This window comes from Anastrepha ludens, chromosome 4 (assembly GCF_028408465.1).
Source record: "Anastrepha ludens isolate Willacy chromosome 4, idAnaLude1.1, whole genome shotgun sequence".
Lineage (NCBI taxonomy): Eukaryota > Metazoa > Arthropoda > Insecta > Diptera > Tephritidae > Anastrepha > Anastrepha ludens.
The window spans coordinates 92551035-92567200 of NC_071500.1; the positions used below are offsets into that span (position 1 = coordinate 92551035).

General features: G+C 35.4%; 1 protein-coding gene across 1 annotated transcript in view; it reads right to left on the reverse strand.

Annotated features, from left to right (window-relative positions):
• LOC128860181 (frizzled) overlaps positions 1-15054 on the reverse strand; it is a 206460-nt gene extending 191406 nt beyond the window's left edge. Inside the window, exons 1-3 of the mRNA XM_054097477.1 lie at positions 14813-15054; positions 14659-14725; positions 10765-12470 (exon numbers count right to left, since the gene is read on the reverse strand). Of these exons, the coding sequence (XP_053953452.1) occupies positions 10765-11490 (726 nt within the window). The 5' untranslated portion in view covers positions 11491-12470; positions 14659-14725; positions 14813-15054. The remainder of the gene's footprint in view (positions 1-10764; positions 12471-14658; positions 14726-14812) is intronic.
• Positions 15055-16166: the final 1112 nt, after the last annotated feature.

Below are 16166 nucleotides of genomic sequence, written 5' to 3' on the forward strand. Positions count from 1 at the left end.
AATGGAGAGGTGCATACATACACATATACTGAAAGAGGCAAGAATGATAGAATACCAGAGTGCAGCCATCAGAGAGATGTGATGTCACACTGGAGCAGTTGCGTGAGACGAATGTGAAAATGAGAACAAGTGTGCAAGAAGAAGAAGAAATTACACAAGCAACAAACGATTAAATTGTGTTGTAAATTATAAATAAGTAGTGATTCGGCCAAAATCGCGTAAGCGGTTATCGCGCCAAGTAAGAAGAAGAAGTGATTATATTGCGAATTGCAATGCGTCCTAAAGATCTATTATTTCGTTTATTTCAAATCTAAAACATAATTTTGTATTTTCACTGGCCACTTAGAGCTAATATGAGCTTAAATTGCTACAGCCAAACATAAAATAAATTTAAAAAAAAGTTTAGAAATTTATAAAATTCATTGTTTGAATCCGAAAAGTCAAGCGCAATAGAATTCGAGATCTCATTGAATTCTTTCAGAGCGCGATCCATAGTAGCATTACGCGCACAATTCGTGTTAAGAAATTTGAGATGAAATGGGTAAGTATTGCGTTGAGACCTAGTACGAATATGAAAATGAATGCTGCGTAATAGGGATGAGCAATCAAGTTCTCCTTTAATTACGCTAACAACAAAAGGCAGTGAGAGTGTAGGTAAGTAAAAAGGTCTTTACTCTCTAGAGACATTAATGGACCCCTTAACTCTGGACACATCGGTGGTCTAGAACTCGAAAATTTAAGGTATTTTCGGGAATATTTTTTTACAATAAAACAATGAAAAAGGATATTTACATTTTTTAGGCTTTTTATTTAACTTCTTTACATACAAAAAAGAAAAAAAAAATTTTTCTGTTTTAATTTTAATAATTTTAGAAATGTCGCTGAAGTTGACCCTGCCAAAAAATTGGAGCTGGACGGTGTTGTCCATTTTGGCTCTTCTATTTATCTGAAACACAAACACCAAAAAAATTATTCATCAGTATGACTGTAGCTATGTTCCGCTACTAGAATAACAAAAAGAAAAATTTGACAAAATAGCGCGGTTTTGAATTTGACACTCTAAAAATCGGTTTTTTCAGTTTTTTAATCAAAAATATGCGAAATAATTGAAATAACAATAAGATTATATTACGGGTGTTAGCCATTGATGTTGTTGTTGTGAACAACATATTAAAATTTCAGGTGATTCGATTGAATAGTTTTTGTTTTTTTACAACACCAGGCCGAAAACAGTCGTTTCGAGGTAAATGAGTTTTAAGTTTGCGGTACAGGAGCGCGCGGACCGCTCTCTGCTTGATAAATGGGCTGTAGAAGTTATAAAATTGGGAATTTCCGCATGATTTCACAGTATATTCTTAAGAAACTTTACTTTCGAAATATCGAATAAACAAAAAATCGATTTTTTGAAATTGCAAGTAAATTAAAATCAAACGGGAATTATAGGAAGGGATATGATTTGAGAATTTTAACGACCTGAGAGCTTATTTAAGGAACATCTTCTGTACACGTTCAATTCTCTGAACTGCAAATTGGTGGCTAGGCTTCCAGATATATGTTGCATATTCTAATCTAGAGCGAACACAGGAAGTAAAAAGCAATTTGTGAGTGTACGAGTAGTGGTCCGAGAACGTTGAGCTATTACGCAGTATAAAACCTAAGATTGAGTAAAAAGTGGATACATTAAAGTTAATCTGTCTGTTAATTTGACTGTTGAAGGAAAAATGGGAGTCAAAGATCACACCCGCCTCTTTGAATTCATGAACAGATTGAAGTAAAGTATTCAGGTTCAAGTATCTATGCTATAAAACGACTGGAAAACATTTTGAGCTTCGGCGAAAGTGACATAAAAACATTTCTTAATATTTAGAGAGATGCCACAGTCACTCCACCACCGAAACAAGCGCATTAATTTCCATCTGCAACATAGGAACATCCTCATTCTTTCTCATTGCAGAAAATATTTTCAAATCATCAGCCTCACAGAAGAAAGTTGGTAACTGAAAAGCAGGTACTAATATCAATAATAAATAGAACGAAGAGAAGAAGCCCTAAAATACAGCCTTGTGGCACCCCTGAAAATGCAATGACAGGTTCCGAACATTCACCCACAATCCTTACCAAACATCGTCTATCGGATAAATAAGATTTCAACCACTGAAAGAAAACAGAATCAAACCAAGCGAGGCTAATATGCGTTACAGAATTGTATGAGAAACTCTATTAAATGCTTTCGAAAAGTTCGTGTAAACACAGGCGACTTGAAAACCTTCAGCAAAAAAACTAACTCGAGATGAATCCATGCTCAGTGGGTGAGATTAAGCTCTTAGTCGCGAAGTACGTATTTTCTTTTACAATTCCTTCGACAATTTTAGATCTAATAGAAAGCTTCGAGATCGTCCTTAGTCATTCAGTAACTACAACTAAGTACCCTCTAATCTAGTATAAATACTATACATAGATTTTGCTCCGGGAAATCCTACCGTCACGCATAAATCTACTAGTCAGTATACGCTCGAAATGCACTATTTCAGGGTCATCGAATGTCTTTTCACGGAATCTGCTAATGTCTTCCCTGCAACATCTTCACAACGAGGTTTCCATCCTCCCGGTCAAGGAGCACAACAATATCCTGAGCTCGCAATTTCTGCTTGGGTGCTAACGTAACAAACTCCCTTGCTAACATTTGCTAGAGCCTGAGCCACCTCTCCAACGAGTCATCTCTCCGACTACACCGACCAGATCCAACACCAAACAAAACAGTAACTACTGGATCCCGATGGGCATTCATCGGGTGCCTCTTACCACTTTCCTAAACACAGGACCCCTGAATGGCATTATCGGTGCCCAACCAACGCAGACGAAGACCTTCAGCTGCCGCGTGAGCTCCGCGTAACTTTGTCTCAACTACGTTCTGGATATTGTGGCAAGTTGAACTTCTACTTATCGAGAAGGGTTTTCCAATAGGGTTTTCCAATAACATGTGTTACTGGTGAATGGATTGAGCTATCGAGAGATGATTAACGATTTTGTATGGCCGGAATTGGATGGTATTGATCTGGACAACGTTTATTTTCAACAAGACGGCGCTACGTGCCACACAAGCAACGAAACCATTGATCTTTTGCGGGAAAAGTTTCCGGCCCGTATTATCTCTCGAAGAGGTAATCACAATTGGCCACCGAGATCTTGTGATTTAACACCTTGTGACTTTTTCTTTCGGGCCACGTGAAAGTGAAGGTCTACGCCAACAGCCCAGGGTCGATTCAAGACCTCAAAGATGGAATTCGTGAGGCTATCGAGGACATAGGGCAGCCACTTTGCAATTCGGTAGTGGAAAATTTAATGAGAAGGATATTGTCCTGTAAGCGTGGCCGTGATGATCATTTGTCTGATGTTATTTTCCACTATTAACGGCATACTTTCCTCCTTATAATGAAATAAACATCCGATCATTTATATTGAAAAAATTCTTTGAATATAACACCTCTTATTAGGTAATCCTTTACTACTCAGCTTGCAATCGAGAGGTTAAGATTTAAATATTCAGTTCCTTGAGCTACTGGTGCCCATGAAACATTGATGATTTACGGCTCTGTTGGATACCTTTTTTGAAATCTTCGGTTGAACAACAGGATCTGCCCTTTTTTCGCTCTGTTCGGGGATCGTTTTTAAAAGGTTATATCCGAAAAATCGATAGAAAATTAAATGTTAACACTTTGGTGACCGGTGACGAGTTAACTCGTCATTGCACTTGCATTATCTATTTCACTTTTTGGCACCCAGGGCGATATATTAGAATATTGCAAACACTTGGCGTATCGGGTTTAGTCGTGTCCGCTCTATAACAAAAAAATTACTTTTCTTAGTATTTCGATTTCTATCACAATTTGAGTAAAATTTCAAGAATTTCAACCATGACGGAACGTATCGGCGAAGAACTTTTTGATGAATTATACGCGGATAGTTTATCTGATTGTCCGAGTGATTTCGAAATAAATTGTAGTGATTCCGAAAGTGATGAATCTGACATTATACCACCAAAACGACAAAAAAGAAATGCTATAGAATCCGATAGTGAAAGTGAATTTGAAGATTGGAATGAAAATGACTTTACACCTTCTTTGGAGGATTATTCAAACATTTCGGGTGTAACCGTTGAATTAACGGATTTATTTTTTGATAACGACTTTTTTCATTTAGTTGTTTCTCAAACCAATTTATATCACTTCCAAACGAAAGAATTGCATAAAAATTCTGTTAAAACTTTACCATGGACAGAAGTTACAACAAACGATATGAAGAAGTTTCTTGGGTTATTCATATTGATGGGGCAAACTAAAAAAGCTTATTGGAGAGATTACTGGTCAACGGACCCTTTGGTTGAAGCACCAATATTCCCTAAAACTATGAGCAGGATGAGGTTCGAACAAATCCTTACATTTTTCCATCTCAGTGATAATGTACAAAATGCACCTAGTAAAGACAGACTTTGTAAAATTAGACCTCTACTGGATTACCTTATTCCAAAAATTCAATCTATGTATACACCGAAACAGCAATTATCACTTGACGAAGCAATGATACCATGGAGAGGACGTCTCAGCTTCAAAACATATAATCCGGCAAAGATTACAAAATACGGTATTTTACTGAGAATGGTTTGTGAAAGTGAGTCTGGGTACATTTGCAACTTTCAAATTTATTCGGGTGGAGGACAAAAACTACAGGAAACTATATTATCACTCTTGCAGCCGTATTTTGGTTTTTGGCATCATGTATATCAAGACAACTACTACAACAACGTTTCTACAGCTGCTATATTATTAGAAAAGAAAATACTTGTATGTGGCACCATACGAGAGAACCGTGGCTTGCCAAAGATACTAATAGAAAAGTCCAAGAATCTTCAGAGAGGGCAAATGACTTTTGTACGGAAAGGACCCATTCTTCTTATCACATGGAAAGATAAAAGGTTGGTGCGCATGATATCAACTATTCATGATGCGTCTATGATATCAACTGAAAAGCGGAATAAAAATTATACAAATGATAAAGTGAAACCTTCGTGCATAATACAATACAATAAACACATGAAAGGAGTTGACCGTGCAGACCAGTATTTGGCGAACAGCAGTATTTATCGAAAAAGTATAAAGTGGTACAAAAAGGCAGCATTCTTTTTAATCAATTGTATTTTGTTTAATGCATTCATAATTTACTCTAAAAAGTCGCAAAATAAAGTAAGATACAAAAAATTTCTACTAGAAGTAGCTAGAAAATGGATTTCTGTAGATTCAAATGAATGCAGCACACCACCTGGCAGTTCTTCTCGTACTTCTAAAAGGGCTCCTTACAAAGATCCACCTTCCAGGCTTTCAGGAAAACTAAGCGAGCACGTTTTAGAACAAATAGTTACTGGCGTAAAAACAAATCCAACTAGAAGGTGTAGAGTATGCTCTTCAAAAGGAAAGCGCAGCGAAACGAGATATATCTGCAAAACCTGTTGTGTACCATTACACGCAGGTGATTGCCATACAGTTTATCATACCAAAAAAAATTACTAAAATTTATATAAAAAGTATATCCAAAGTTTAATTTCATTTCATTCAGTATAAATAAAATTTATTGGAGTTTATTTAGAATGTTTTACTTTCATATTCAATTACAAAAAAATAGGCGGTGACATGGCATAGTTTCTGTGTAAAATTGCCGGTCAGCAAATATCATAGAAGTGTGTTAAATTCACGTCCCAAGTAGAAAAAGTCTGGTCAGAAAAGTCTGTTCAAACCCGAATGCCCAACGGAGGATTAACCCCTTGGCGTGCTATAACGAGTCTAACTCGTGATGAAAATTTTGAACCAAACATGAATATGACGAGCCAGGCTCGTGAATAGATCGTCGGGCCAAACGTAAATATCACGAGCCGAGGTCGTGATTGAATATTAGTTTATATCTGTACGCCACCAGTGTTAGTCATGAATCTCATAAATGCTGTTACAAAGTAGTTTATATTATTCTGATATATTTACCATGCGTTGACACGGAACACTTGGGCCCGAATTTCGTCTAGCTAAATGGCACGGCAAGGGGTTAAATAGCCCCATGAAATTGGCCTACTTTAGAAATACTGAAAGAAGAGTTCAAATAGATGAATGAAAACTGTTAAGACACATGAGATGTCTAGTAGAGGTAACCCATGCGAGGAGTCACAAAGGAAAAATGATTATCACACAAAATACAAATCATAAAAGTAAGAAGAAACTGAGGTATATTCAGTACCAAAAGAGGGCGTTAGTTGCTCTCCTTCGGAAACCAGAAGGTATGAGGAAGAAATAGGAAGAGTCTGGAGATAAGAATGAAAAGTGATAATTAAAAAGAAAAGTGTGCGAGAGGCTCAAAAATGTTCCGTCACATATCTACAATGGTACTTCATTAGAAGATATGCATGTATGTGTGTGGTATGAAAGTGTCTCTAACAAGGTGCCGAAATTTGTAAACTGATTTTATTTTGCTTCTTCATTCTACTCCCCACATCGAAATTTGTCTACATGCCAATGTGTGTGTGTGTACTATATAGATGACTATTTGCATGGTACAAATATTTAATTTCACGTGCTACGGGCAATGGTGCGTCCGAGATGCATACATTTGCAGAGTTACCCACATATACAAAAAAATAAATAAATAAATAACCATCTATGCGTGTGTGTGTTTTTCTACATACTATATGTTCGTACTCGTATGTATATTTAAAAGGTACCCACTTTTAAACACAGCTAAGGGATGAAGTCAACATTTCGCTTGCTTCTTTTTGTTCATCTCTCCTCATACCACCGCCACTAAGCAGGCTGCTTCATTCACTGCTGATTGCCAACAACACAGGTAACTAGGAAAGTCGCTAAGGTATGTCGAATACCAGGAAAGGCAGGTAGTTTTTTTTTATAGTTATATGATGTTGGGTAGTTCTGCTGCAAACTTGTTGAATTTTTTATGTTCGTGCAAAGGTACTTCAGCGGAATTGAGGTCAAACCTGAGGGTTTTGTGCATTTGCCGTGGTGTTGCGCAATGACTAAAATGGGAATAAGGTTTTACACCGCACAATAGCAAGGAAAATGGGTATTAAGTTTCTGATTAGTGACATATGAGCATGATTGTGGCAGTGTTGGTGTGGTTGCATAGGAATTCCTTGTGCTTTGTGCTCCTTTGTTTTGGATAAATGACTATAGTGCCGATAATGAGGTTAATCCTCCGCATTAGAGGATTACGCTATGCTGTAGGGTACTTCATTACCTTGCAAGCAAATGGAATGCCAGCGGGCATTCTCGTATAAGAAAAATATTGGGTCGAATCTGGAAACTCCTGAGTATCATATTTTGATTTTATTCAAAGAATTTGTTTTGTAAGTTGAAGAATACACAAAACGGTGCACTTCATGAGGTATGTACAAGGTAGCGCAAAATTAATCACTCTATGGGAAGAAAGACCATAGGTTCGGCTCTCCAAAAAGATAGGAAACGTGTTTTCCATGTAATAGCGTTCGTCCCACGTCCGGCAATGGCAAATCTGCGAGTGTCATGAAAAAACTCGCCATAAAAAGTTATTCGCCGTTCGGAATCGGTTTAAAACTGTAAGCCCCTCTCCATTTGTGGAACAACATCAAGACGCACGCGACAAATAGGAGCTCGGCCAAACACCTAACAGAAGTTTTTTCTTCCTTGTTCACTCCTCTCAGACGCATAGGGTCTCGACAAGGCTCAGTCTTGCGTTGCTTTCGTTAATTTGTTTTTGATTACTGACAGCGTACCAGTCCTAAGTAGTGTGAAAGTCCACCTGTCGTTGCTTAGTAACAACGCCTTCTTACTGCTTGGAGCGCCATCTGTGTCTCACATTTTTCTGGCTGAGGGAGATCACACAGATGGTTGAGGACTTCGCTAAGTTTCGTGTGTCTGCGCTATTACCGCGGTCGCCCGCTTCCTCTTGCTGGCGCAACTGATGCAATGTGAACTGTGTGTTTTTCTTTAATTTTTTTGGTTGACTTAGCAGCCACAATTCAAATAATGCCCCGACTATTGTGCGGGAGTAAGGATGGAAAGGATACGTTTTTGGGATTGAGGAATGGAATAGGAGGATTTGTTTTTTGGTTTAGAAACAGCGAAAATAGGTAAATTTGGACAAGTGCGAGGACCGTGCTTTACGTGGGATTCGTACCCACGACCTCTGGGATGGCAGACTAGTGCACTTACGCGCTGCGCGTAAAGGTCAAAATAAGATTTCCAAAACTCACAATATTTTTTTTATTTAGCAAAAACAAATTGGATGATTAATTTTGCATATTAAGAATTTCGATAAAATATTTCGGAAAAATATTAAGAAATACGCTGGACCGTCCACGGTAAAATCGTAGCTGACATTTCGGAGCTTCTCAGAGTAGAGGACTATTGTCTCCCGCCTACAATTGCCATTACAATACTCACGACCCTCCCACCCTCAAGGGAAGAAGGAAAAGGACGATATAAGAAAGACGAGCACTAAAGAGCATCTCTGCGATCCCAACCCTCATTGAATTATATGGATTTTAAGTTGTTTACTTGCTTCAAGATGAAGGATAACTACGGTTACTAACTACTAATAAAAAAAAAGAAAAGTGCGTGTAGCGTACAACAGAAGTGAAACTTTCAAGGCAGACAAAGAAAGAGGAAAATAAGCACCAAAAAGAAGGCACTAAAAAAACGCCAAAATAATTGGGACCAAAAAACGCCCCAAACAGTAGGCACCAAGGAAATATAACGGTAAAAAGTTGGCACCAAAAATATATTTCCTACAAGTTTGCACCAACAAACAAGCGCCAAAAAGTAGGCAGTGTTATGTATCATAGGAAATTAGCAACCACAAGGAGAAACTCAGGAAAAATAGCCTAAAGTGTATCTAAGATATATATAAGGTATAGCTCTCTCTCTCCTTTTCCTCTACGTTATATCTTTTTTCTCTCTCGCGGAACGAAATGCCCAAAACGTTGCATGGCCTTGAAATTTTACTCTCCATTCTCGCTCGTCCATCGACGCCTGAGAAGTTTCACTTCAAAAAAGTTTAGGTCATCAGTTTCTATGTTGTCGAAATTTATCTTACACTAAAATGGTACTCAAGGTTCAGGAATAAACATAAATACGAATTGACAAAATCCAGCTTATCAGTTTGTAGTCTAGCGAAACTTGGGCTGCTCTAACATGAAGTGCGATCTTTACTGTGGACGCATTGAGTTATTTGGTCCGTATGAGTTGTAGTTAAAGAACAAGAACTGGTTAGATACCAAAACAATTTCGTATAATAAAAGGTAGGGAAGTCTTCTATCGACAACTTGGTAGAAATTACAATTAGCTTCCGACTTTATCTGAAGTTGGAAACGAAAATCGCGCAACAGTTTTGAGTTCCTCTGCTGTCCATCAAAAGTCAGTGGAATCTAATTCATAGATTGCGAGATCTCAAATATAAATAAATCAATCGAGTCCTGATACAACATTTTACTAGGTTATATTTCTACTGATCATTCCTCGCATTGAAGTCTCTAAAGCAAAGTGACAAAGTTAAGCGTTTAAAATTTTAACTTTCGATGTTTTGAGTTTGTCAGCAGAAAGGAAATTTAGGTCATGGTGAGGCATTTGAGAATGGATGGGTTTTCGCTTGAACTAAGTTGGGAAATATTGAAATTGAATTGAGAAGGCAGGCTTATGTCAATTGGCCGCCTGTTCGACTAATTTTTGTGAAACAGAGTTAGGCATGAATGTAACGCCAAACATCAAAAGATGATTTAACCTTTGGGGAGGCGTGTCGGCTTATAGCCGCCCAAATTAGTTGATAGCTGCAAGGCTTGTGCCGCCTATCGTTCTGAGCGATAAGAAACGCATAGATATAGTAAAATAGTCTCGTGTTTATTCAAAGGCATTAGAGGCCATTAGCGATTTAGCGATGAAGTCTTATCTTCCCTATAATGTAAACTTACGATATGAGACGACGGTGGAGTCGAAACGAGTTTCAGTTCTTCGATTCAGTTTCTCAGCGTCATTGACAGAGGAACCAGCAGGCTTTTTAAGTATTTTATATTTTATCCTACGCACGATGGCTAAGCGATCTAGAGATGATACGTTGGATAGTGACAGTTCTGATGAATATTTCTTTGAATCTAATACGACGGATGATGACGGTTTTACTTCGTCAAGTAGTTGGAAGTTGGAGGTGAAATCCGTGCAACAAGGAATCCACTCAGCCATTTCAACATTAGCAGTGATACCAGTTTGTTTATAGTTATTTTTTGATTTTATGAAAAATTTTTCTTGGGCTAAATATAGCCTTAGTTCAACGTATTTATTTTCTTTACTGCGCACTCCAATATCTTTCGTCCTCAGCAACGCTCACCTGTTGAGCGGCTCCGTCCCCAAAGGGTTAAATTTTGAAATGTGAGAAGCTCCGAGACTAGCGAAATTATACTGATTAATTGAGTGGCCAGAAAGGACTACTGCAAAGCCAGCCTAGGAAGTCATTGGAATGAAAGGTTTTCTATATTTAATGTACAGGTTGACGCTTTTCAATAAAAAAAAATCATTGAAAAATGTTCATGTGCCTTTTATTGAAAGTCGAAATAAATTCAGCTCGAACGCTAACTGAACCTTCCTGAACTTTTTTTTCTTTTGTCACTGCCAATACTTTTAAGATAACTCGCAGTCTTACCGAATTCTAATTTATATCATTTTGTATTACCTTTTCACTTACCTTCTCGTCCACTTTGAGCGCATAGCCCATTCCTTGCGGCGTCTTTAACTGCACAGGACACACGAAACCGATATTCCGATGCGGGCCGTCCGCATAATTTTTGCGCGTCGTCACTTTCGGTATGCTACGCGTTGGCGACGGCGTAGACGAAGTTGTATTCTCAGCCACACATAACGCCTCACCGCCATTCACGGGGAACTTGGAACATTCCAAATTCTCGGGCCAATTAAAATTATAAGTTTTCATTAGCGTTTCACAGATGCGCGCCGATTCACACAACGAACGACACGGCGGTATTGGTTGTTCGAGTATCGTACAAACGGGTACGTACAGCGAGCAAAGGAAGAGCTGCAAATCGGGACTGCAGCCGATTTTAACGAGCGGTGCAAATTGATGCACCTCCAAGCCGGCTTCCTCTTGCTTGGTATGTCCGATTAAGTTCGGCATTATTGTCATGTTGTAGGGTATATTTTTGCAAATCGATATGGTGATCGGTTCACAGCGATTGTGGTGGGGAAATGCGTCGCTCGTCATGGCCGATGAGCTAATCATTTCACCTGAAGCGGAAGTGCGATAGAAGGGACTTGCTTCGACGGGCGTTTGATCGTAACGATGCACTGCGCTAACGGACGATGGCGACGAGAAGCACGCGAACGCGACGATTATGGCACAGAACAGCGCATTGTAGCCGCGAGCCGACGGCATTTGGCGTGATGGGGCGTACATTTCGGCGCAATGGAGTGATTGTGGAAAATTTATGCTATGCACTTTTTGAGCATGAATCAGACTTGCGAATGCTTTTGTAATTATTTAGTTGGGCTGATTCGGCAGGAACTTTTTGTGCACTTTGAACACTTTTGCTGTTGTGGATTTTTTAGTTGTTGGAACACTTTTTGTTTTGTATATTTTTTTGCTGTGGCACACAGAGCATTTTTTGGTGAAACACTTGCAAGGCTTTTGAAATTTTTGATAACTTTTTGCAGTTGAATGAATTATGTAAGGAAAATTTTCACTTTATTAAGCGCTTTTTGTTCTACCAAATTTTTTTACTTTTAAGGGGATTTTTCGCAAAATTAAAATTCGTGAAGGTGCATAAATTATTTCGGACAAATTTTCATTTTATTTGGCGCTTTTTGTTAATGAAATTTTTATACTTTTAAGGCGATTTTTCTCAAAATTAAAATTCGTGAAGGTGCATAAATTATTTCGGACAAATTTTCATTTTATTTGGCGCTTTTTATTAATGAAATTTTTAGTTTTTAGAACATTTTTGAAGGCGAATTAATTATTTAGGACGACTTTTCGTTAAGCGCTTTTTGTTAATGAAATTTTTATTTTAAAAAAATTTTTGAAGGCGAATAAATAATTTCGGACAAATTTTCTCTTTATTAAGCGTTTTTTGTTAATCAAATGTATATACTTGTTAGACGATTTTCCTCATAACTAAAATTTTTTCACTTCATTAAGCGCTTTTTATTATTTGAATATTGAAATTTTTTTAGACTTTTTTCCAAAATTTATATTTTTCTAATGAAAAATTTGGGAAGCAGAATTTTCCCTTTACGCTTTGCTTTTCATTATTTGAATGTTGAAATTTTTTTTGACGCTTTACCGTAAAATTAAAATTTTTTTTAATGCGAAGCAAAATTTTCACTTTACGCTTCGCTTTTCATTATTTCAATGTTGCAATTTTTTTAGACGCTTTTCTGTAAAATTTAAATTTTTTTTTATGAAAAATTAGAGAGGCGAAATTTTCACTTCATTACGCGCTTTTAGTTTGAGTGTTAGAATTTTTTTAAACGATTAAATTTCTTTTTCTTAAAATTTAAATTTTTTCTGATGAAAAATCACTTCATCAAGCGCTTTTTGATACCTAAATTTAGAAATTTTTATAATATAAAATCTTCACTTTGTTAGACGTTTTCTCTTAGCTTCGAATTTATGCAGGTAGAAAATTATGCAGCGACAATTTTTTTTTATCGGTTTTTCTTAATGGAATTTTTTAATTTTTATATGTGAAATATTATGCAAGGCGATTTCTCCGATTTTTCGCAAATTTAAATTTTTACAGGCAAAGAAAATGTTCACTATTGATGAGTTTTTTTTTTTCAAATTTTCTTTGAATCATTGAAAACAAATCTTCTTAAATTTTTTGTTTTTTGCACTACAACAATTTATTTTTAAATATTATGCATTTTTTATGCTTTTAATAATTTTCGTTTTCTTAGATGTTTTCGCTCCTTCAAACCATTTTTTTCATTGCACTACAACAATTTATTTTTACATTATACTTTTTTGGTTTTAGATGTCTTCGCTCATTAAAAACATTTTTTTTTGCACTTGAAAAATTTATTTTTAAATACTATGCATTTTTTATGCATTTACTAACTTTTTGTTTTAAATGTCTTCCTTCATAAAAAAAAAAAAATTTTCTTGAAAAATTTATTTTACGTTTTAAGTATTTTTTATGCTTTTAATAATTTTTTTTTCTTAGATGTCTTCCTTAAATTTTTGTTTGCACTCCAAAAATTTATTTTAAGTTTTAAGTATTTTTTATGTTTTTAAATAACATAATTAATTTGATAGATTAAAAAATAGTTGTTTTTTTCAGATTCCTACGCTCTTTTACGTAATAGAGTTAGATGTCTTTTTTAAAATTTTTTATTTATCTTTTTTTGCAATCCAAAATTTTATTTTACGTTTTATGTATTTTTTATGCTTTTAATAATTTTTTTTTTATTTCTTCCTTACACATTTTTTTACGCTTTTAAAAATTTTTTTTCTTAGATGTCTTCTTTACAAATTTTTACGTTTTCAGTATTTTTTATGCTTTTAAATAATTAATTTAGTATGTTAAATAATATTTTTTTCTGTTTTAGATTTCTTCGCTCTTTTACGTAATAGTCCTTCATACGCATAAGCAGAACGCGAATCGTGGCACATTAATTTTTATTTTTTTCTCAAAAATTGTTTATTTTATAAATTCACTTAGTTTTTCATATTTTTCCAGTGCTGCTTCAGCCAGAAAAGCTAATTTTCAAAAGCTTTTTCCACATTTCTATTCATTTACATTTGCAGAAAAATTCTTTTGAGTTAAAAAAATTGTTTATAAGGCAATTTATTTGCCATTCGTTAGTGTTGTTGTTATTTTAAATTCAAAAACTATTGCATCTGTATACAGAAAAACCTATTTTCAAACGCAGTATTTGGTGCAATAAATAAAAAAAAATATTTTTATAAGAGAAAAATAATTTTTATAAGAAAATATTTTTTTTTTATAAGAAAAAAATTATTTTTATAAGAAAATATTTTTTTTTTAATAAGAAAAAAATAATTTTTTCCGTAAAATTCTAATTTCATAAGATATTACTGTATTTTTTTTATTTAAAAAACACCATTTCGATTTTTATTATAAATTGTTTATAAGGTATCGCCGTACTGAGATTATTTTATAACAGATTTTCGAATATTTGTATCGAGTTTTTTGATATTTTTCACTGCATAAGATTTTCAAACAGATATTCGACCGTCGTAATACAATTTTTTTATATTTTTCAATTTGTTTGATTTTAAACCCGATTTTCAAAAGAACGCAACACACAATTTTTAATATTTTTCGATTTGTGAGATCTCGAAAATTTTGAATTTTTTTCTCGATTTATAGGATTTGTTTCTTTTATTCCCAATTTCAATACGATAAGTTCGAAATAACTGTATAAAATACCAATTCTCTTTTGTTAACAATTTTTCTAAATAGTTTCGAATCACTATGAAACTGTTTTTCAAACCATCTTTAGCTTGTTGATATTTTAAAAAATTTATTTGCAAGCACTACATTTTTTTCGTCAAGCCTGTAGATTCAAAATTGAAATTTTTCTTATGTTAAAGGCTTACTTTATCATCAAACAGCCGCGTGCAACAGCTCATCTACTCCTTCACTTCAAAGCTTGCACACATTTTCCTGTTACGGAACATCAATATTAAAAATTTATTTATTTCTCTCTTATTTTTAATCAAGTTTGCATTTAATTTTCTAACTCCAACTAACCGTTCACACTTTTGTCTTTGCAAGCCTCAAACTCAATTCACTTTGAGAATCAATTTAACATTTGTTAAAAATTTATAATTCACGTTTAGCCCTTTGCAATAGGCTCAGCGATCATATCCTACACGCATACACCCATTTATCCACTTGGTGTTATAAGCGGCACACAACTAAAAACCGGCGGCAAAAAAATTTGCTCTATCACAAACACACCGAAATTAATAGAATCAACCAAACACGTCGAAAGTCGCTTCCAAACTAACTAGACAAGTTAAATGCGCGCCGAACAAGCGGCAAACTGTGTGAATAAACAATGAAATGCATCTTAAAGCTAAGAGTGCATATGTGGAATATAGCGATTTATGAACTATGGACTTCTGTGGTGTGTATGGTAATATTAGCATTCACTAAATGCAACTTCTAAGCAGCAAGAATATTAAAATAATCTTTTATGCACGCTGGCCATTCAAGAGTGTTAACAAAATATTAAAAATCCTTAAAAAAAATTATTCAATTCTCATAGTTTTCTACTCTCCAGTTAGGCTACTTTACCGCACTAGCACCAACGCCATCCACTTTTCTGCGCTTAATCGTGAGCTGAATATGAAGAGCGCACAAACTGGTTTATTTCAAGTGAAACGCGCTCTTTCTGCATTTGAGTGCTCTCTTGTGATTGGTGCTCTTAAATTTGGCTTGCTATTCAGCTGTGCGACCTTGAATTAGGGGTTTTTGTGTTTGTGGCTGTGCTAATGGCAAGCAGGTGGCGGAAGGAAGCTGCCTGATTGATAAGTACGGCTGGGTTAATAATTTGACCAATTGGGTATTTTGTGGTTTTCAATAGCTGCATTTCGAAACTTTTTTTATATTAAACTAAATAGGGCTATTTTTGCGCAAGTGTAGGACATTTTCGGTAAAGGGGGAAACAAGTGTGCCAGATAACTGTCGCTGTGTTCTGAATAAACTAAATTCTCGCGTCTCAGATGCTGAACAGATTATGCGACGAGTAACTAATGTTTTCGGTAGCTCCGGGACAATGTGAAATGCTTCGTTAAGAATCAGTAGTGCTGAACTCAGGTTGTATTAATCCTAAAGTCCAGAAGTTCATACTGAAACAATCTACCAGGCTTATTGCGTCGAAAATCAATGCTAGATAGCTCTAACCTAAAATGATTTAAATATTGTAAAGATTTCTTGCGGCCCTGACCATGATTTCACACATGCAGTGACTCACAGCTTATTTGATGCAGCCAAAAAAAAAAGTATTTAAATATCAAACATATTTTATGGTACTTGCATTACAGAAAAAAATCGTATATTGTTTTTATTGTTGAATAACATGTTTTATTTAATAACAAAA